This window comes from Erithacus rubecula (assembly GCF_903797595.1).
Source record: "Erithacus rubecula genome assembly, chromosome: 2".
Taxonomy (NCBI): Eukaryota; Metazoa; Chordata; class Aves; order Passeriformes; family Muscicapidae; genus Erithacus; species Erithacus rubecula.
The window spans coordinates 35029496-35051396 of NC_136685.1; the positions used below are offsets into that span (position 1 = coordinate 35029496).

At 37.9% G+C, this 21901-nt stretch overlaps 1 protein-coding gene across 2 annotated transcripts in view; it reads right to left on the reverse strand.

The window, feature by feature from the left end:
• Positions 1-21901, reverse strand: part of MDN1 (midasin AAA ATPase 1) — a 118416-nt gene that overhangs the window by 18477 nt on the left and 78038 nt on the right. For both annotated transcript variants that reach the window (XM_079297483.1, XM_079297484.1), the window contains 28 exons: positions 21658-21767; positions 20880-21013; positions 20173-20333; positions 19722-19842; positions 18713-18923; positions 18352-18583; positions 17390-17516; positions 16375-16545; positions 16026-16240; positions 15545-15926; positions 15237-15346; positions 13456-14152; positions 12306-12467; positions 11335-11608; positions 10129-10364; positions 9398-9493; positions 9076-9170; positions 8285-8409; positions 7044-7190; positions 6661-6770; positions 6140-6213; positions 5764-5959; positions 4163-4319; positions 3849-3995; positions 3497-3623; positions 2541-2646; positions 1615-1730; positions 116-595 (listed from right to left, as the gene is read on the reverse strand). In XM_079297483.1, coding sequence (XP_079153609.1) covers positions 116-595; positions 1615-1730; positions 2541-2646; positions 3497-3623; positions 3849-3995; positions 4163-4319; positions 5764-5959; positions 6140-6213; positions 6661-6770; positions 7044-7190; positions 8285-8409; positions 9076-9170; positions 9398-9493; positions 10129-10364; positions 11335-11608; positions 12306-12467; positions 13456-14152; positions 15237-15346; positions 15545-15926; positions 16026-16240; positions 16375-16545; positions 17390-17516; positions 18352-18583; positions 18713-18923; positions 19722-19842; positions 20173-20333; positions 20880-21013; positions 21658-21767 — 5319 coding nt within the window. The remainder of the gene's footprint in view (positions 1-115; positions 596-1614; positions 1731-2540; positions 2647-3496; positions 3624-3848; positions 3996-4162; positions 4320-5763; positions 5960-6139; positions 6214-6660; positions 6771-7043; positions 7191-8284; positions 8410-9075; positions 9171-9397; positions 9494-10128; positions 10365-11334; positions 11609-12305; positions 12468-13455; positions 14153-15236; positions 15347-15544; positions 15927-16025; positions 16241-16374; positions 16546-17389; positions 17517-18351; positions 18584-18712; positions 18924-19721; positions 19843-20172; positions 20334-20879; positions 21014-21657; positions 21768-21901) is intronic.

The following is a 21901-nucleotide window of genomic DNA, read 5'->3' on the forward strand; positions in this document are numbered from 1 at the left end:
TTTGACAAGTATCTGAACCCACTTTTCAATATATGTGTAGGCAAAAATTTTCAAAATTACTTCGCACATACTATGTGAACATAAAACAGAAGAGACGTTCATGTGTAGAACTCACCAGGAATAAAAGGAGGTCTCACGTGACTGTTGTCTTACTCTGTCCACTTCTGCTTTCACAGCCTTCACATTTGCCATCATTGCAGTCAACTGTGATGCTATCTGCAGCCACAACTGATCCTTGTTTTGCATCCTGCATCCAGGAGGCAATTGCTCAACTGCTACTGGAGACAAGTGTTTTAGATCTGAGGGAATCAGGTCAGGTATTCCCGCAAGAACATCTCCCATTTCGGATACTGAACTCTGAGCAATGTTGGGTTTGGCATCGGTCCTTTCCCTGTCATTGCACCTGGCTGACTCTTCTTTTGGGCAGCACTGGATAAACCAAGACAGCTCTTGGAGAACCATCACACACTGCATGGAAAGTTGCTGCAGTCTGTCCATCCAACGTTGAATACTGTCTTGAGGAGGAAATGCTGCATTGTAGTCTCTGTCAGCAGCCAACCTAGAATCTATCTCTTGTATACAGCTCAGGAGGTTCCTAGTTAAGAAAAAAGAAATAGTATTTACAATCACTGAGTTTTATGTTGTACTTCCTTTTTAAAAGCCCCACCTTTAAATAAATTAATTTTTAAATAAATCTAGATAATAACTTTTCCTGGAAAAACTAAAACAATAGGTATTTTTCAGAAAAGGTTGTTTAATTAGTGGTTTTTTTCCCTCCCTGAATTATGAAATACTACAAGGCCCTGGAAATCTGATTTGCTATAAAAGTCACAGTAATGCAGGTAAGTGTCTTTAAAGTTTTACTATTCCTGTGACTGTAAAGCAGAGGAGCTTGTTTAGTTGGGGTTTTCTGTTTATTTGGTTTTTTTCAAGTTTCTGGGGGTTAGAATAAATTTTGCACCAGTAATCTCCAGTCCAGAATTCCTTCTCTGTACAAAGGTATTAGCTCGTAACCTGACTCCTAAAAGTTTTATGGACTAGAGTGCTGAGCACAAATATGCTCAACAGAGGTGGAATTTGCAATGACTCCAATGACTCAAGCAATGAAATGAAAAATCTCATAAAGTAAGAAAGATTATGATACACTTTTGCAGTTTTGACACAACATCCAGTATGTCCTACCTTCCTAGAATTTTTCTTTGTAAGCAGCTGATGCTTTATTTATTTTGGCTCAAAATACCACCAAGATAATTTATTTGCCCCAGGTCAAGCCAATAACTTGAATGTAAACAAAATCAACTTAGGCCAATACCAAATGAGAGAGATATAACAATCTGCAAGTTTAATGGTTTAACTGTGTAATTAACTACAGGAATTATTTCATTTATATGCCCCACTTGTTCTACAAAATTATTTTAATTCCAAAATACTGGCTTCAGTGATAGGATAATTTTAAATCTTTTCGGTCTAGGCTTAATTGAGGGGAGGAGAAATAAAGGGAAGCAGAGGAAAAAGTTGTTCTTTTCCTCTAGCTTATTTTCCATCTTTCTTGAACTGATTTGCTTACTGTCAAAGCTTCTTGCCAACATTTAAACATTGGAAGACAGAAGATACCTGAGTAAGATCCACTGTTCTGTCAAAGCAGTAAGAGATCGCCTCTGTCTCACAAGCATCTGCATGAGGTGAGCAGTGAACCCTTTGCATCGTTCAATGCTACCTAGCCCAAGATCCTAAACAAAACAGAGACAGAAAAAGGGATTATGGTTTAATTGGACAAGTCTTAATATGCAGACTGCATTTACAATTATTAGTTTTCCCATCTTTATCTTTTCTGCATCTTTCATATGTCCTGCATACCATTCATTTTACCAGATATACTGACAATTATTTTCACTCCTTCCACTAGAAGCAGTCACATCTTAAAGCTCAGAATAAATGGTCACAACACAGAGCACAACTGATCACAGTCATGTTTTACTATTTGTATCCAGTGTTATGTGTGACTTCAGTAAGATCATGTTGTAAAACCAGAGGTAAAGCAAAGTGAGAGGAAGAACATCTGGAAGAGATGCTTTTTTTTCTGAAATTTCTGGTTTGGCAGAGGTCATTTGTCAGTTCTACTGGTTTTAGATCAATCTTAAAATGAAGAAATATATTAACACTTTTTGTGTTGGACACAGACTTTAGTTATGCCCAATTATAAACTGATTTCTTCAAGAACACTGAGTAACATTTGGCTCATTTTCCTTACAAGTTTGGATTCAGCATTTCTTGAGTTTCTTCATGCACAAAAAGTTTCATTTGGGGATCTTTTTGGATGAAACATTCTGTACACTGAACAGATCATAAACTTCTTTCCCTAAATTGATTTTATCCCTTCATAAAATAGGTTTTAACATGCTGCACTTAATGAGTGCTACCGAAGTGACACATTTACTATCATATTACACAACCCAGCACTATCTCCCATCACTTTTTTAGTCCAAGTTGGTAAAATGAAGCTAACAGAACTAAGACTGGCTTTACTTTGCTGGTTTTACCTTGGCAGGTGCTAACAATGCTGTCTGGAGCCGAGAGTGACGTGCAAGTGATCGATATAAGTACTTCTGGCATCCATCCCAGGCAGATGAAATCTCTGCCAGCAACCTGGCAGAGCACAAAGAAGTATGGTATTAAAAATGATATTATGGTGCCTCAGCATGCTGGAGCCACCAGGTCAGCTCTTCAACCCAACAGTTTTGCCTGAATTTGCTGTTTTGAAAATGCATTGATCCTACAATTCTTCATTTTCCCTAAAAATATTCTAGTCTTAAGAAAACATTTAATTTTAAAAATAAATTCTAACAAAACCCTAAGCAATAGCAGCAAGATCTCTATCTTTGAGCAATATTTAATGCTTTAATAGTGATAATTTTTCTTCCCCCATCCAGCTTTATACAGAAGTCTCTTTTCACCCTGATACATAAACTGAATGCTTACATACCAGAAGGAAAATAACCAGCATGTCTCAATGACAAAAAAACACTTGTCAACTTTAAAAAAAAATCTGAAAAACAATCTTTCCCCTAAGAAAGCTTTTTCAGTAATGCTCACTTTGAAGCATTTGTATTTTTCATTAAATATCCCATTATTTAATGAAGACAAAAAGAAATAATCCCTGAAAATCACTGCTCACCTTCAATAAAATCATTAGCAGTTTATATTCTAATATAATGCTAGCAAAGCATCCCAGGCAAGACTGGACAGTGGAGGGCTAACCAAAATCTAATTCATGTAAAGAATGAAACTGAGGGTACAGCTGTTAAAGTGAAAATTGAGGAAAAAATCGAAATGAAAAAACCCCCAAATTCTTGCTCATACCAAACTGAGAAGTAATGGAAAGGAATATGCAAAATCCTAAATTAATTACTGCCCAGAAATCCCAGTATAAATCAACATGCCATAAATCCTATGCAAAAATCACACAGTCTGAGGGTAAAAAGTCCTGTGTACATACGTGGCATCCAGTTCATGTGAACAATTCAGTGCAGCCAATGCACTAGACAGGTCCAGGGGACGAAGGGAGAGAACTTCCTGGTAATCTTCTGAACGGGACCAAGACAGACCTTTCCGGTAGGACAAACCTGGAACGGCATTTCAGCACACATCCTTTGATGCCCTCATTCTTTTTATGAAAAATGTCACTCATACAGTTGGTAGTAAGACATCAAATGTTCCTATTTCGACAAGTCATGTAAGAACACTTGGTAGACATTGTATTATGGTGGGTTTAGATACATTGGCAAAGATAATAAAATGCTCAAGAACTCTGTACTTTTAAACCAAGCCCATTTTTAGTTCAAGCTCACCTGTTTTAGCAAGGCTCTTAAAGAGATCTGACAAAGCCCGTTGCTTTTGCATCTGAATATGCTTTGCCTCTGATTTCTGCTTCTCCTTAGTTGCTGTCTGATCAAATGTTAAATTTTGCAGTTCAGCTACAGAAACAATAATACCACCTGTACAGAAGACAGCAGACAAAGGTATCAGATGGAAAATTTAGTATACACAAAGCAGCTGTGGAAGAAACTCTAGCAAGACAACTATGTATCTGCAGTTTTTCCTGATTTGTTCTATTTACATTACACAGGTTAATTGTGGTATGGAAATCACAAGAAAACCTAACCTGTGAACTGGTCGAGATTTTCCACCAGGTTAAAGAATGAATTATTTTCTGTAACTGCTGTACACATTTTCTTCATTTTTTTTGTCAGCTTAGACAGACGATACTGAAGAGATTGTGAATGAAATTTAATGACACCCTGACATTCTGGGAGTGCCCTCTGGAAAAAAATGGAAGAAGATTATACACACATATTCAAAGCTCTCATTTGATCCCTAGGATAAATCACTTTAAAAAAGGGCTAAATTCTGCATTCATCTAAAACCCCAAAACATGTTCATGTGATTCTTCCATCTGTTCAGCACTAACACTTGAGAAAAATCATAACATATATATGTCAGGCAGACATTAGTTTTGAAAACAGTCAAGAGAATGAAAGATGCTATGATCTTACTGTCTTATGTGTTTGTCATTACCACTATGAAAAAGGTAATCACTGTTTCAGGTCAGCTTTCTCTGCCTTCCAAGTTTAAAGGCATTAACCTAAATCACTCATGTCCCCAGTGTGCCAGGTAGAACACCCTCACTTACTTTCCACTAGACATGAATTTTGTTCTTAAAGAACAACAAAAAGTGTGCAAGTAGAAATTATTAAATAACGGAATTAATTCCTCAGAACATTCAAAGTTTTTGATTTTTTTTTTGATTCAGTTTATGTTTGCATGCATCTTCTTTAAGGAATGAAGACAACATGGAACTGCAAGACGTGAAACCAATAATCCTGTTAACTATCATAACAGACCAACAAACCAAACCCTCAGTCAATCAAACACCTTAGATTTGCATTAGATTTCTGCCTCCTTGCTCTACTCTCCTGTACAGAATGTGAGCAGGATCAGCCCTTCTCCTGGTCTGAAGAAACTAACAAAGAAGAATATCAAGAAACTAACAAAGATGAGGCTAATTCAGCATTTCCCACTCACCACCAAATTCTGATGGGTTTGATTGTCACCTTGCATCTTGTTAATAAAAACTAATAATATCAATAGGAATCTCTTCCTCTCTGAGCTGGGCAAGTTAAAGACTTATTGAACTGAGACTCTGTGAAGAAGGATTTACCATACATCAGCTTGTCCATAGCAAATGGTCACAGTCCCCAAACTGTCAGTCAACAGCAAACATATGACAATGTAGTGTATTCCCCTATCAGTATCCAAGCCAAAAGTGATTTAATATTTAATCAGGGCTTATATACACACAAATCCTACAGCTACATCATTATTTGTTTGGGCCCTTGTTTAGAAAAGAAAAGTGAAATAATATTTTCAACTCCCAAGCTCTTTTACTTCACTAGTAGGGAAGTAACAAATTGCTGCAGACAATATGTAAGCAAATTGGAGATGAAATGTTTAACTGCCTCATCTCTATATTAGAGCACAGATATAGTGCCAGATCAGTACAGACCATGCTTGTCATTCCATCCTGCATTCCCATCCATCTGCAGTGTTGCATAACACTGAACACAAGTAAGACCAAAAAAGTTTATGATATATTCAACAGATTTGACACTTACATAAGATTTTCCTGCATAAATCAGTGAAAAGCAACATATAGATGAGAACAGAAAAACTTCTTCCCACACGTAAAATAACTAATTCAGTCACCTTGGTAATATCTGTTTTAGCAGACAGAACCTTTCTTAATGTGTTGTTTAGCCTCTGAATTTTGGTTTCTTGGTCATCAGATTCTTCTTGCTTTTGCATGCAGTCCAGCTGCTCTTCCTTACCAATTTCCACCAAGGCAGGCCGACATGGCTCATCCAAAACAACTTCAAACTTCTTCATGAATTTAAAGAGAGTTCTAATTACCAAATGAAAGCAAAAAAGTTACTGGATTTTGTAATTCTGGAAATCTCGCAGCTGCTGGAAAGAAATGTTTTCTCTGTGTTATGAGCAGAAGAACATTTCTGCATTCAAATATAACATCATAGATAAATCATCTAGAAGGAAAAAGCGAACTTAATTTTAAGTTCTGACTTACCTGCGTATTTTCTCAACTGATTGCTTTATAGCCCAGAAGCTGACATCATTCCACCTGGAAATCTTCACAAATTCCTATTAGGAAAAAAAATTAAAAAATCAATGGTATTACTTATGTAAATGAAGTCAAGTATCATCAAAGATTATCATTAAACCTTATGAGCTATGATGATCTGATAGCCTTAAAATGCAAAACATTTTAGTAAGTGAGCAAATTAATGCACAGGCATCTTATTCTTATTAATATACTTATGTGCACTGCATAAAAACTGTTGCATAGCCAGATGTGGTGAAATCCACAGAGGCTTCGCCCCTGGATAGAAACCTTCATGGATAAATGGGACTGATCATTAAAGCTTTCAATCAATCCATCCTCCACCTCAAGAATTAAATCTTGCCAAAGAAAATGCTTACTAGGGATTTCAGTGGCCAACAGAATTATTATAGACAAATTCAAATAGTTTCTGCTCTGCTGTTCCTTTGATTAGACCAACACATTGTCTGAGCCAAGTTTCCTTTTACCTTAAGTTCCTTCTCTATGGGCTGACGAAGTTCAGTGATTTTGGCCTCAACACACTCAGAAAACTGCTTATAGTAATTGTATAGATTCCACAGGATGCTGCACAGAACATCTAGAAGGGAGAAGGGACAGATAATAACAATAATAATGATCATCATCCTTCTTTTAGAAGAGGACATTTTCCAGTATCATTAAAATAAATACACCCAGTTGTTTTTGGAAGCTTAGCAACACCAAAAGACAAGGTAAATTAACCAACAGGAAAGCAGTAAAACAGCCCCATAGGCTAATGTTCTATTATGAGCTTAGTGACCTGTTTGGAAAGTGTGAAACATCTGATGGTGATATTGCTGTACAGATAACACAGGTAATGCCAACAACTTACCCTTTTCTGCTACTTGAGGCATCAGCAAGACATGGCAGTGGAAAACCAACAGTAATTGGAGCCGGGCTTGAAACTGTCCCAGAGTAGAGCCTTCAATGAAAGCCTGTAATGTGCTGACCAGTGTTTTCAAATCCATTTGCTCAGATCCTGAACATTGCACCAGAAATTTAGAAACAAAGTGAGAGAAAACAAACAAAAAACCCCAGAAGATATACGTGAAAATTGTTATCTGGTCTTTATGCCTTTCAATTAAATATCGAGTCTCAATTAGGAAAAGTTCAAAACAAAATAGGAAAGCAGCAGAGAGGGGAAGAATTCTGATTTGACAATAAGTAACACCAACAAATACCACAATGAAAGAAAGAAAAGGGAACAAGAAGCAGCATTAAGATAGTGACTGAGAAGATCAGTTATATGTTGAATTTCAGAAACCATTGAGTATTTACAGAATACTTGCAATTCTCTATGAATGAATGGCTTTTTCAGACATGATAAGCCCTACTATAAGTCACTGTCAGTTCCTTAACTCCTCAAAATCATGAGGACAGAAATAGATCAGAAGAATCTGGTAGAGAATGAAGTGTCTTTACAGTATTATCCGTGGAAGAAAACATGTCCTCTTGGAGATGTAATATAACCAAAGCTCATCAAGTGCATTAAATAGTCATGAGATTGGAAACTTGGTCTCAAGCCAGAGGATAGTGCTTTCATCTTTACAATTCCATTAAATTTGGGGGAGGCAAGGTGCTGCCCCTCCCCTCAGTCCCCCTTTTTTATGTAATATGAACACGTGCAGACAGATTTGCTAAGAACAGTATGTACCAAAACCTACTTACTCTAAGAATTCTTCAGACTTTATACAGAATGTTAAAAGCATTATGCTTTCTGCAGCTAAAAAAATGAGGTGTCTTTTCCAGTTGCAGATGGAGGCCTCCTACCCTCTAAACCTGTTTGAAATGTTTGTATGTGCATGACATACAGCTATCACAATTCTACTTTCTTTTACATGCTTTTTACAGGCATCTTTTCTTTACATCACAACATAGGCTGTATGAGCCACAAGTGATTTCAGAAATATATATATGAAGTTCACTCCATATGGAAAACCCTACATGGTCATGGTATTTACTGCAGGGCAAAGAACAATATCTGAAAGTGCATTGTCAGACTCTGACATTTAGGACCTTAAAATTATACATCGTTAGTACAACTGCATCACATTTATTTTAAGCCCAGCTTACCTTCTGTGTTTGCCCCTGTCTGTTCTTGAACATACTTCTCAATCATCTGATAGACTGAGAACCAGTGCTTTGTGGATTTCTCCACATGCTGCTTCATAATATTGTCCAAACTTACTGACCAGCAGCTAGAAACAATAAGAAAAGGGAGAGATAAATCAAAAATATCATGGGTAGTTTGGGTTCAAAACACTAAAAATTAGTTTTCTCTTTCTATTAAACTAATGGAAAATTTAGCAGGATGAAAGAATCTATACAAGCTTAATATATACAATCAGCTTCTGAGGATCATTGTTTTGCCAACATTATTAAATATAACAGAAGAAAAGAGGGGAGAGTAAAGCAAAATCCATGAGAAGAAGGTTCAAAAGTCTATTTTCTCAGAAACTGAGGTAGACTTGTGAAATTCCTGATTGTGACATACTGTGGCTATAAAAATTTTTACATGGTCTTAAAAAGGAGACTGGACAATAGTTTTTAAGGACAATTTAATTATGGTTATTAAACAGACAAAACCCTGCAAGCTCAGGAAACTCTGGGATGAAAACAGGAGAGCACAGGGAAAATAGTGTTCTGGGAAAATATGATTGTCCTAGGCACCACAGCCTGGACATGCCCATTCTGATCCACTACAGCTCCTTGCTGGTGGTCTCTTTTCCCCACACATTTTCTCCACCACAGACACACAGAAGCACGCTCCACAATTAAGGCAATTCTTTACTGGAATGTGCCTTCATGTGGAGATGAAAGCTTACAGTATCTAAGGAAAAGCTGCACGGAAGGACAATTCTTACTTCAGCTCCAGTCTACGCCACTGAATAATCAGTTGTGTGACCAGCTCAAGGTGCTTCCGCAAGGACAAGGCTCGACTAGCATTTTCCTCCCAGTCCTAGAAAAGAAAAGTTCCTCTTTACACAAAGCCAGAAATTAGTCACTGCCTGGCAAAACTCTGGATTACTGGGCTCTTGCTCTTTAAACTTTCAGCATGGAGCAAGTTGACTTCCCCAAATCCTGACAAGCAGACAGCTTTCACGTACTGTGTTCGTAACACGGTACCAAATATAGGTAAGGAAGCATAAAAGAGAAAAATGAGCTTTCCCTTAGCCTTCTTCTTACCTGAGCCTTTGCAAGAAGAATTTCCAAGCCATTCAGAAACTTTGAGAGAGGACTAGAAAGTGGAAAACTCCGGATTCTGTCCATCACAACTAACAGCTGCAGAATAAAAACAAAAACACTCAGACCTTAGTAAGTCACTTCAACAGAAGAAGCCATGAAATTGAGTTAATTTCTATGAGCATAATCGACTCCTGCAAGAGATAAGATTTTTTTTTCTTTTTTACATTTTTAAACTGCTTTCTTAATTTAGTATAAGCTCACTAGGAGCTCACTAAGGCAAACAGACTTGGGGAAGGGAGCACAAATGACCAAATGCAAAGAGCTCCTATGGAATCTGAGTTTCCAGAAATCTAACCTGAGGGCAACAACATCGATGCTGTAAGAAGGACTAAAAATAATTATTCTAAAGCATTATGAAAAAAAGAACTTCAGAAAACAGGAATAGACTCAGTGTGACCTCAGGGATCTTTGAGCTATGGCAGACTGAAGATTGCTTAAAACTCTAAGTTCAGACTTAGCAGAATCCCACTTTACATATATAGCTATAACACACACAATAATACCTATACTTCTTATGAATAAACAGGTATGACTTCAAATTTCTGCATAAGTAATACAGGCAACATCTAGGCAAGCATATCAATGTGTATGCACATATCTATACATATTCACACACAAATGCAATCCTAAAATGCTCCAGTTTCCCCCAAATATTTGTTGAGGTGCTTTACCTGCACAAGTACAGGATGCTCTGGCCATTCCTGCAGAAGCCTGTTTATTTCTTTAGCAAAATTGTCAAGTACAGGTTGGCACTGTCGGACTTGCTGAATATTGGGATGCTGATAGAAGTCATATGGACCATCTTGCTGCAGCACAAGATCTGAAGTTACCTCTTCAAAAAAGGTATTGTGAAGAAGAGTGCTCAGCAGAAGTTGGCTTCCCAAAAGACTGTCATTCATTTCAGCACCTAAGAAGCAAGTCAGGAAGACATCACACATGCTATTAGTTCTCTTTTTCAGTTGAATAGATAAAAGTTGGGGTTTTTTTCCCCCCTCCTTGTATCCCAAGCATTGTATCTTTTAGAAGGATGTAAGACTACACCACTGGAATAATGAGATGGAGTATGAAACACAAGACATACTAAGAGTTTATATTCTCTATTTTATCAGATATTTCTATGATGCTCATTGTACTTACATAAAGGCAGGCTATAATCCTGTCAGAAGAACACAGTTCCTCTGCATATAAATTTACATCAAGGAGATACTACTATAAAGCAAGGGCTCTGTGGAAAAGTAATCCAACACACAAGAAAACTCCTATATGCATTATGGCTCAGGTGCAAACACAAAAATAAGGTACTGTAGAAACAGCAGCCCTTATCTGCTTCATCTTAATTGTACACATACATTTATTAGATCAGAACTGAAATATATACCTGTGCTTTAACAAGTGATGATTCTGAGTTCTCACACATTGTTAAAACAATTTACACATCAAGTTTTCCAAAATCCAGGGTGGAAAAAACCACCACAATACCTTTTTTCTTTTTACTTTATATATATAAGCTAAATTTAAACCAATTCTTTGATGAACTTCATTGCAAAATTTACTTCTAAGAAATTTCTTCAAATGTTTTATCTTCCACTGGACTATGCAGGTTCATATGATCCAAATTTCTCTCAGTATTCAATACATTTTTAAACTGTGTTGGTCTTCTATATTACCAAATGGAACTTTAAGAATGTATAGAAGAACAAAAATCAAAGCATTTCACAAGACAATTCCGAACATCGGGCAAATTCTCTGGAAAAACAATTTTCAGTTTTGTGCATTTTCCCCTAACAGATGTGTTTCATGGCCTGTAATGAAACTATTTTGGAACAAATCATTACAAACCTAAACCTGCATATCTGAAATACTGCTAGCAGTCTTACCAATTAAAGGATAGAACTGTGACACCAGGCATGCACCAGTCTGATAGCAGGAAATAAATGTACTGAAGTAATGCTTGGCTTGATGAGGAGGCAGACTCTGTTGATACCACAGGGATCGAGCAAAGTTTAAGCACAACTGCTGATGAACTTTCATTACTGTTTGCATAGAGCTCTTGGACAAAAGGACTCTGTCAACTTCCAGCTGGTCTTCCACTGGATCTTCAGTTTCCATTTTTTCTTCCAGGCTGGGCTGAGCTGTGATATCTTCAAAGTCCTGCAAATTACATGATACCCAAAAGTGATTTTTAATTCCTTCCTTTAATGCCTCCTCTCCTATCTCCTTTATTGCTTTTTTTGGCATTGCAATGCCATGCTTATGATTTGCAGCTGGTACCATATAAACAGACTGCCAGTCTGAAACTGAACACAGGTGTACAGAACATTTCAGGGAGTAACTACAGCAGGCAATAGTGCAGTACAGTGATCCCTGAGCTGCTGCCAACTAAAGCCCTTTGCAGAAAAAGCAGCAGCAGTGTCTCCTGATAAACCACCTCAAAACTGTGTTCAAGTGACAGCTTGAGGACCAGAACCATTCTGTCCCAGCTGCTTTATTTAATCAAGGAAACCAGCTTCCTCCACAGGTAGCAGAACCTCATATGATCTTACATGCTAAATAAATAAAATTCCAGCTTTTTTCAAGTAACTTTATTATCATTCAGTTATATAATTTGGGATTATTCACTCAAACCACAGTACAGTTCAAACCTGGAAATTAATCCCCAAAACCTTTTTCAACCAGAAAGTAAAATAAACCACAAGCACATAACTTTAATATCTATCAAAATCTATCCGCATGTAGCTTTTGGTTGAAGGAAAAACTGCTTTACTCCTCATGCCATTTATAGCATTTTATTCTCAGGAGCAACTTCAGATGTAATTTTTGTGTTTCTTAACAGAGTTACAGCTATTACCTTTTCATGAAAAGGAAATCTCCTCCGAAATTCTTCTTCTTCCTCTTCTTCCTCGCTGCGTCCTTTCCCGTGACTCTTACTCCTGTATCTGTACAGGCTGCGTTCCATTGCCTCCTGCTCCTGGGCACGGCGTTCCTGCTCATCCCATTCATTTGCAATTGCCTAAAGAAACACAAAGCAAGATCCTTCTACACAAGTTAACAGTGAAAATCATCTCCTATTCCCTCAGTGGGGGAGCATATATTTTGCTTGGTTCTTCTCTCCTTGTGTGTGGTCTACAACAGTAGGAATCAAGGCCATCTAACATTTGCGAACAGCTCTCTTAACAAGCTGATGAGGAAAATGCAAAGCCAATATGCAACAGACTACTTGATTAAGTTCTAGTTTCCTTTCTTAAACATTTTAAAAAGAAACTCTCTACAAAGTTTGTGTTGGGGTGTTTTTTTTTTCTGTGTGTGTGTGTGTGTGTGTGCGCATGCTTTTGGGTTTTGTTTGGGTTTTTTCTTCCATCAATAAAATCTTTGCTAATTGTTGCAGGCTATTGTTTCATGCCTTGATGAATTCAAACAAGTTAATCCAGTATATTCTATTATCTTTTACAATTAATTGAGAAAAACTTAGAAGATTTTAAGGAACATCATACTAATAATTATCAAGATATGGACCTCTTAATCTAATCCAACCCCTGTGCCATGGGTAGGGACATCTTCCACTAGACCAGTTTGCTCAAAGCCCCATCCAATCATTCTCAAACACTTTCAGGGTTGCAGCATCCCCAACTTCTCTGGACAACCCATTCCTGTGTTTCACCATGCACATTTTTAACAATTATTTTCATACCTGATCCAGATTTACCTTCTTTCAGTTTAAAACTGTTATACCTTGTTCTACAAGCCTTGGTAAAACGTCTCTTCCCTCTTTTTTATAAACCACTTTTACTATACTGAAAAGCCACAACAAGGTCTCCTTAGAGACATCTCTTGCCCCAGCTGAACAACCTCAACCCTGTCAGCCTTTTTTCACAAAGAGGGGCGTTTCAGCTCCCTGATGATTTCTGTGGCTCTCCTCTAGAGCTGTTTTAACAGATCCATGTCTTCCACAGGGAACAATTTCAGTGCAAGACTTCCAGATATGGGCATCCAGAGCTTACCCGACACAGATGTCTGAAGAGCTGCAGAGATTTCTGGTCCATTTCTCCTCTGGATAGTACATGGCATCGAAGATGCAACAAAGCATTCACCAGCAGCTGTTCCAGAGTTGGGGAAGGCTGCTCAGCTCCCTCAGATCCCCCTTCAAAGTGCTTCAGAGAGAACTTTTTAAGTCCATTAAGCACCCCAACTGAATTCACTGAGCATAACATTTCTGCCCGAGCCAAGTAAGTGGGAAAGGCACGGCCAACAGAAGGAAATGCCAGCAGAGAAGTGAGGAGGTTGGTGAGATCAGCTGGGCACACAGAGCTCTGCAGCACTGCACACGCCTCCGCAGCCACTAAGCGCATGCCGTGCTGCAGCTGCAGGATGGCAGCCTGGAGGGGAGTGATGGCATCAGGGAAGGCAGCATACTCCTCTGCCAGGTGTTTTCTAAACTGTTGGTGGGATTGTTGCCATGATGCCTCTTCATTTAACAGGTTCTGCACAGCCTGCAGTGATTTAGGTCTCTCTCCACGGAGGAACTGCAGAAGGCGGGCTAGAAGGTCTTGGACTGAGGAAATCCGTGCTATGCTGCTGATGTACTGGTGAGCCTCCTGGTATAAGCAATCATACAGTGGAGCTGGAGGCCTGAAGGCCTTCCTTCTGGAAAGACTGCTTATTTGCTCCTTCAACCCTTGCATTCTTTCATGCAACAGCCTGTTAAGGAATAACATTGATCAGTTTAGACATGGAAATACACTTGTATACAAACTTGTTCAAACAGATCTAACATAGCAAAAAAAGATAAATCAGAAAATACTCTGCTAGTTTGTGTGAAACAGCAAATAAGGAAAAAACAAGAGACAGCCTTGTAGCCCACAGGTATAGATTTCTTCTCTCCCTGCCACTTCAACAAACTTCAAGTACTTTTTTTCTTGCTACCTGACAGCTCTGTGAGCATTAAGAAAAAAATATTACCCCAAGCAACTGGTAAAACTCTGCCATTCAGAACCTGCTTTCAGCATTTATCATTCTCTTTAAGCATGGAAATACCAGATCCTCTATGTGTATAATAATGAAATCAAAGATTCCTATTAAAAGTGGAAAATAATGAATAATACACAGTTTTTTATGTCCATGTACATGAACACACCTGGAAGGCTGCATAAAGGAGAAAACTCTCTTTGCTTAAAATTTCCTGAGGTCCTTAAATTCCTCTGATAAAAAAGAGCTACAAAAAACCCTAAACAAAATAACAGTGGCTACAGATTCTGAATGTCAACAGTGTACTCCATGTTGTAAGAAATTTAATTCACCCACAGCAACATAGGCAAAGGCTATTGTTAAAATACACATATGTAGATTTCTCCCCAGTAATATCAGCTGAAGAACTTTGCAAAATACCACCAGCACCTATAATGGCCTTGAGAAACTACAGTCATAGATAATCCACCTCATTTCAACTGATAATAATATTGTTACATTTTAAGAAAAATACTGTAATTTAAATGTATGGCATTGTTTTACTTCTGGGCATGGTTTCAACTTTATCAATATATGACAGCCACTGCTTTATTTGTTCTATTTACAGCAGTACAAAGTGTACAGACAATTCCTTACTGCAAGTAAAGAGCACAGCTTTTTCTATATCACCTCAAAAATTGATGCTTTAAAACCAGCAACTCTATTTTCTACAGAAAGAGAGAAAAATTGTAAAGCTTCAGAGAAAAGCTTTGGAGCCTGAGCACACAAAGATGACATGTCCACTTTAAAGGAGAGGGGTTCAGTGCCTGGGTGTTACCTGATATGGGGATGAATATAGTTGCTGACTGTTTCATCTTCAATACTTTTCCCTGTATGCAACTGGGATGAAAAATCATGTGTTTTCCATTCACACTCCAGGTGGTATAACTAAAAAGGAAAGAATAAACCATTCACAGCAGTTCTGATTTTTGTAACTAAGGAAATACATCTTGGGCAACCAAGGAGATACAACTTCTTGGACATTAAAAGAAGTTCTAACTGTACAGTTTAAAGATTACCAAGCCAAACTCTTCTGCATTGATTTTATACATAACAAGGTAAAAGCCAACCTGGCTTCACACTCACCTCTTCTTTTGAGTACTTGAGCTTGTATTCTCTTTTAACAGCTGGATCAAACCTGGTCTGTGGAATCCACATCTGGATCTGCACTAAGCCAATGCTCACCCAGAGGCTTCCTCTCCAAGCTGTCTCTGGTAACTCCTGAAGCCCTTCCCCATAGAACTGATGCAAGCAAGTGAGCAGAAGAAACAGGAATTCTTTAGGAAGCAATTCCTGATCAGTGATGCTTTCAAGTATCTTAAGAAGGTACTCATATGCAATGGGATCCTTGAGGGAGAGCTTCTCACAGCACTCCAAAAATTCTTCTTGAAGATCCATTGGAATCAGATCTACCAGGGCAGAGAGCTGCCTGCTTAGCATTATTCCTTGCAGTCTAGCATCTGTGTGTCTGGAGAAAAAGGAATGGGAAAACATTTACACACAGTAAGCAACCTCCTGTAACATGCTTGATTTAAATAACATCTATGTGGAAGAGAGGTCTTAATACCTAAAATCTGCTATTGAAGAGACAGCCAGGTTGTTCCACAGTGCTGCATTCACTTTGTGAAGCTGCTGTGCTCTCTCCATCCATTCTCCCAGTGTTACGTGGGATGATGACAAGACAGGAAGCCCACTCACATCCCACTGGCTTGTCTTGCTGCTGCTAGTTAGAATTTCAAAGAAGCACTTTGAGAAAACAGCTCGGGTCACAATGCCTGGGCCCTAAATTAAGAGATTAAGAGTTAGATTGTTCAGATGCAACTGGCACTGACTATGCTAGGACTTACAATATTGCTTTAGAAAACTTGAACTAGTCAACAAATTCATAGAATTTGATTAGGTCAGAAGAGACAAACCTTCATAGAACGGTTCACATGGGATTTAGAGAAGTTGTTTTCCTCAGTTGCAGGCAGTGGCTTCCAAGTCAACCAGTAGTCTGGGTCCATGGTGAAAGTACTGCTCCAAAAGGATGCTAACACAGCATTAACTAGTTGAGAGGACAGAAGAGACATTTCTTCAGGGGATATCTAAGGAGAAACAAAAACCTAGAGGTGAGAATAATGTACAGGGAGCAAAAGAGAATTAAGCATACATATGAACAAAGAAATGATTCTGTTTTTCAGTAGGGATAGTACAAGACACTCTCCAAGATCCTTTCAAATTCATATAGCATTTGCTTGCATCTCCTCAATGAAGAGTAAACTTCCTGAGGTCAGCACTGTCCCCTGTTTGTGAAATATGCAGCCTGTAGTCTACGACTGTGCAACCTTCTGTTACAATACACGAGGTGCAGAGGCATGAAATGGGTAAAGCCATCCAATACTCTTCTCTGAAGCATTTAAGGTGAACTTACTGTTTTTACTGTGCTTTGTGAGAACACAACCACTGTATCATAAATGTTAAGCAGAGTTATTAAATGTTCTACAGAAAATGCATCAAGTAGCTTTATCAGTCTGTTTGATTTGAAACAGAACTAAAAAAATATAGAGGCACAGGTACAGAGGAAAGCATTTTTCAGTGCAAAATTACTTTGAATACATAGATACAACCAGACTGGCACCTGCCATCCAAACAATTCTCCATTAGATCACATATGGATGTATGGAACAGTACTACCAAACAAAATCAGACAGAACTATGTTATTTAAGACTTTATTGTATTTTATCTTTCAACATTATGTTGTCATTACATTTTCTCAAGGCCCACAGTTAATAACCTTTCTTGTTAAAAGAGGGAACAGCTTTTGTCAGGCAGAGATAGAAAAACTGCATGCCAAAAATCTTATTGATACACATATTTTGAAAAGCCTTTGCAAACTTCAGCAAAATTAAACTAAAGATTTGATTTAATAAAATTTGACTTGTTCTTACTTCCTTAAGGTGCAACAAGTGCCACAGTCCAGAGAGCTGGTGAGAAGCAGCTGGTGTCAACTTCAGTGAAAAAGCTATAAACTGAGCAAGATCTGAAGAGATGCTTAATTCTTGACTGCAGTTCTTCCTGTAGCAAGTAAAAAAAAAAATACAACCTAAGCAATGCTTAAGCAGGGCACAGGAAATAAATCACTTCAATAGTACAACAAATTGTACTAGAATGGCAACAAATGTACTAGAATGGCAAGCAAAGTCACCAAAAGGTTAAAATAACAGTGTTTCAAACACTGGGGAAAAAGAAGCACTCATATTATATTTAAAACACTTGAATTCTTCAAGGTTAATGAAATCTCAATACAAGAAAAAAGGGGAAAAAAGTGTCATCTCTTGTAGCCATAAGCTCCATGTTGAGCAAAACATACAAAACATTTGGGGACATACAGTCTTCTAGCTTTATAGCTTTTGTGAAAAGTCAGAATTTTGCCAAATTCAAAAGTGAACCACTGACTCGTTACACAAAAAATTACTTTCACTGAAATCCATAAATTAATAGCTTTCTTTTAAGGAATGGTAAGCCAGACTAAAAATAAAAATAAAATAAATCAGACTCGGCCCCTTAAAACAATACTAACACTTCTTAAATTAATAATGGTAATTGAAACTATGTTTCAATGTGTGTGTACAGTTTACACAAAAGGACACATGCATACTAGTCTACTTCCTTTGTATCCAGGTCTAATTCAGTTTTTCTGCAGCAATATGGTATAAACATCTTCTGTTGACTCCTAATACACTAATTTGTGTGCTGCATAGGTATATATGAACATACAACAGGTGTGTATAAATTATAAATACATACACACAGATTTACGTGCAGATGTAAAGCACCAAAGTTACAGATTCTACTAGGGATTCAGAATATCATGAAAGGAATACAGGAGCTCTTTCTCCAAACTTCTTACCTTCTTGCACAAGCCTTGGCCATGCAATCTGCTGTTAGTTTGTACTGCCAGAGCACCCCTATGTATTCCATTGCAGGCCACAGCTGAACCTGACTGCAGAGCTGGCTCAGCAGGGCAGGGTCTAAGGAGTTGGAGATGGTGTCTTCAGGAAACCTTTCTTCTGAATAACTACATGTGACTCCTTCTGCTTTCAGCTGTGCATGTACAGCTTTCAAAAATATCTGTAGCTGATCTGTTTGACAGAATATAAGAGGCACATAAATGCATATACTATTTTCTTGTCAGTGAACATTTAACCTGTGTACAAAAGAATGGAGTTGGCAGAAATTATCCTGCCGGGCCCTTCACAATTGTCACCTACCCAGACTAACATCTTCTAAATGATTGGCTCTTATTATCAGGCCATCAGCTTGCAGCAATGCTTTCTTCATCTTCACTCCTGTGGCAGCAATTTTCACACAGCACATTTTTTCTTGACATCTACTTTCTCCAGAGGCCAATCTTAGCTCCAAGATGTTCAGTGGTTTGCTGAGAGCTTTTAACTGGGAAAAACATTCCATGCCCAGTTTATCCTGGAAACATGAAAAGGACAATTTGTTTCAGCAGCACAAAGCACAAACAGGAATTGTGACTGCAGACAAAACTAAGATTTCAAATTCACATGTTCACAACTAAAGTACAACTACATATAACCAGCCTGAAACAACAGCTAAAAAGTAATTCTTTAGTAGCCTGACTCAATACAGCAGGAAGACAGAAACTGAAACAGGTGGCAACAATTCCTCTTTGGGAAGTTAGGTTTTTTCCCCTTCATGAAAAAACTACATAGATCGTGTAGACAAACAGTACTTCAACTTGGCAACTTATCTAAATCAAGGGCAATAAACACACAAAATAATAAAAAATATCAGGAGCTACTGTCACTTACAAGAACTTGCAGTTTACACCTGCAATTTAAATAGACTTGGATGCTTAGATACATTAGATACATTTGGATACCTAAATACATTTGGATCTCTCCAAATTCTTAGTAAGCACTCAATGTTCTTCAGTCTTATAAAACAGTGGCATACTGATATTCAATTCACAAGTCTCCAAAACACAGCTAGGAGTAATATTTTTATTATTCAGGCATCCCTTTGTACTAAGTGAATATTTTCCATACATGGCATAATTAATAGTAGAAATGGCATATCTGGGTAACTGATATATTTCCCAAAAGATAAGTGCTGAAAATTTCTTCTTAATCAATCTAACAAACACAAATCAATTGTGGTTTTGCTGTCCTGGAAAGCAAGTGCTGTAAATATATTAAAGCCTATCTGGACATTGCTGGAAATACAAATCCTTTGCAAACAAAGTACTGATACCTTAAAAGGAAGGGGTCTTCCTAGAGATTTCTGTAATATATTCATATTGGGTGAATTACCAGCAGGATTAACCAAGCAGTTCTGAATCTGCTGTGAAACAGATTGAATTTCCCTGGAAATCCTTGTAGAGGAAAAAATAAAAAAAAGGGAGGGACAGATGGGAGAAAAGGTTAACAGAAGTTTGAGAAACAAGGTAAAAGGATGCATAAGGAAGTTTTTCCTCTCATCCTTTCACTAAGATCATCACTTGAGCAAGGAGCAACACAATGCTAGGAAACACAAATTTTAGAAACAAACAGCTACTCAATATGTTGTTATTTGCATCACTAATGGAACACAACCTGGGACATTAATCTAAACAATGCTAAGTAGCCATAACGCTAAAGCACAGAGTAATTTACACAGCCATTTAACAGAAACAAATCCAATGCCACCAAACAAACCCACTCACTTGTTCTGGTCTGATCCAATAAGCATCTGAGGAATTCTGCCAATGAGGTGTTTCATAACCCAGTGCCAGTGCAGAGCCAGGAGTGACAGCCCTGGCGAGTCCACTGTGACCGTGTCAGCCACGGCCCAGAACCGCTCCCGCCACAGCGAGCGGCACAAAACCTAGGAACAGGGCAAGGTCACACAGTACTTCCTCCTTCCAGGAGAAAGAGCAAAACCACCATCACTTGTACTACCTTCAGAGTCCCACAGAGCTCTGTATTTAATACTACATAGCCAGGACTCTAAAAATACCATATTACCAGTGGAACTACAGCAGACAAAAAACAACCAATCCCTGCACCAAGTCTACAATGTAGAGACTTCAGCAGAATTATATTCATGGTCTGAAAAGGGAGAAGTGAACCACCTCTGTGGCCTGCATGGCAGCTCATCAGGCTCAGACACAGATAGAAATGGACACTCTGTTTATCATCAGTGGAGAAACAGGCACTCCTACAGCACAGTTCAAGCCATCCTAAGCAGCTACTAGAGGGCACAAATACAGCCACTGAAACAAACGTGATCATTTGCCTACTCTTAGGCATATTCTGAATACAAACAGAAGCACTGCAGTTTATTTCATGGTCCCTGAAACTAAAAATACTGCTCTGCACATATTCTCATTTCACTTAACTTCTATAAATGTACTGTGGAAAGTCTACTCACATCATGTGTGTCATTGTCACTTAAGGCCACCTGAGTAGACTTCACCCAGTGAAGGGCAAATGCATCCCAAAGTTCAAAGAAAGCAGCAAGGTTGACCACAATTCCATGAGGAAGACAGTTGTAACTTCCTGGATCTGAGGTTTGGGGAAGAGATAAAAAGGGAGAGACTGAATATTCCAGCCACATCACTTGACACATATGGGTCAACTTCTGATGACCAGAACCTCTCTATGATTGAGAAAAAAACCACAACCTGAAAAGAGCCAATAAATGAAGCAATAAAAGTAGGCCTTCATAATTTTCACAATTCTCTATTACCTCTGTGCATTTTATATACATATTTTAAAAACCCATCATGAAGGATTCCTTGATCAATTGCTTCTACGCAGCACACTGACTTAATCACTAAATTTTACCCTTGGTTTTAGAAATAAAATTTCCTACTCACATAAAACAAATCACATCTGAAGAATTTGGTTTTTCTTATTAGCTAAAGACAGAATGCTATTCCAGTTTCTCTCCACTGTTACCCTAAAGTTTGGTTAATTAAGAGAAAAATCACATTTGCTGATAACCTCATAGAGGCAGGACATAAATAGTGTAGCCTAAGGTACATCTAATTTAAGAATAGATACCCCACTAGTTCTCATTTGACTGCTTTACATTCACATATTCTTTCTTTGCACACCATGTTTAAAGTACACATTTCAAAACAATGCAAATGAACCATATTTCAAATTGACTACATAACTAAAAGGAACAGCAAAAATCAACCCACTTTTGTGGAAATCCAGAGACATTCTTAAGACACTGTTTCTTGACTTCTTGCTGGCAATCAAACTCTTCTCAATGTAACTTCTTTTTTCTTGGTCAAGAAATAACACTGCCCTGAAGTAAAAATTAAGTTGTTATCAATCCAGTACTGTTTTAAACCTTGGGTTATGAGAATGGTGAACTATAACATGGCATTTGAACTACAAAGTGACATAATATGTTCAGTGTATTATGGAAGAAGTACAAGT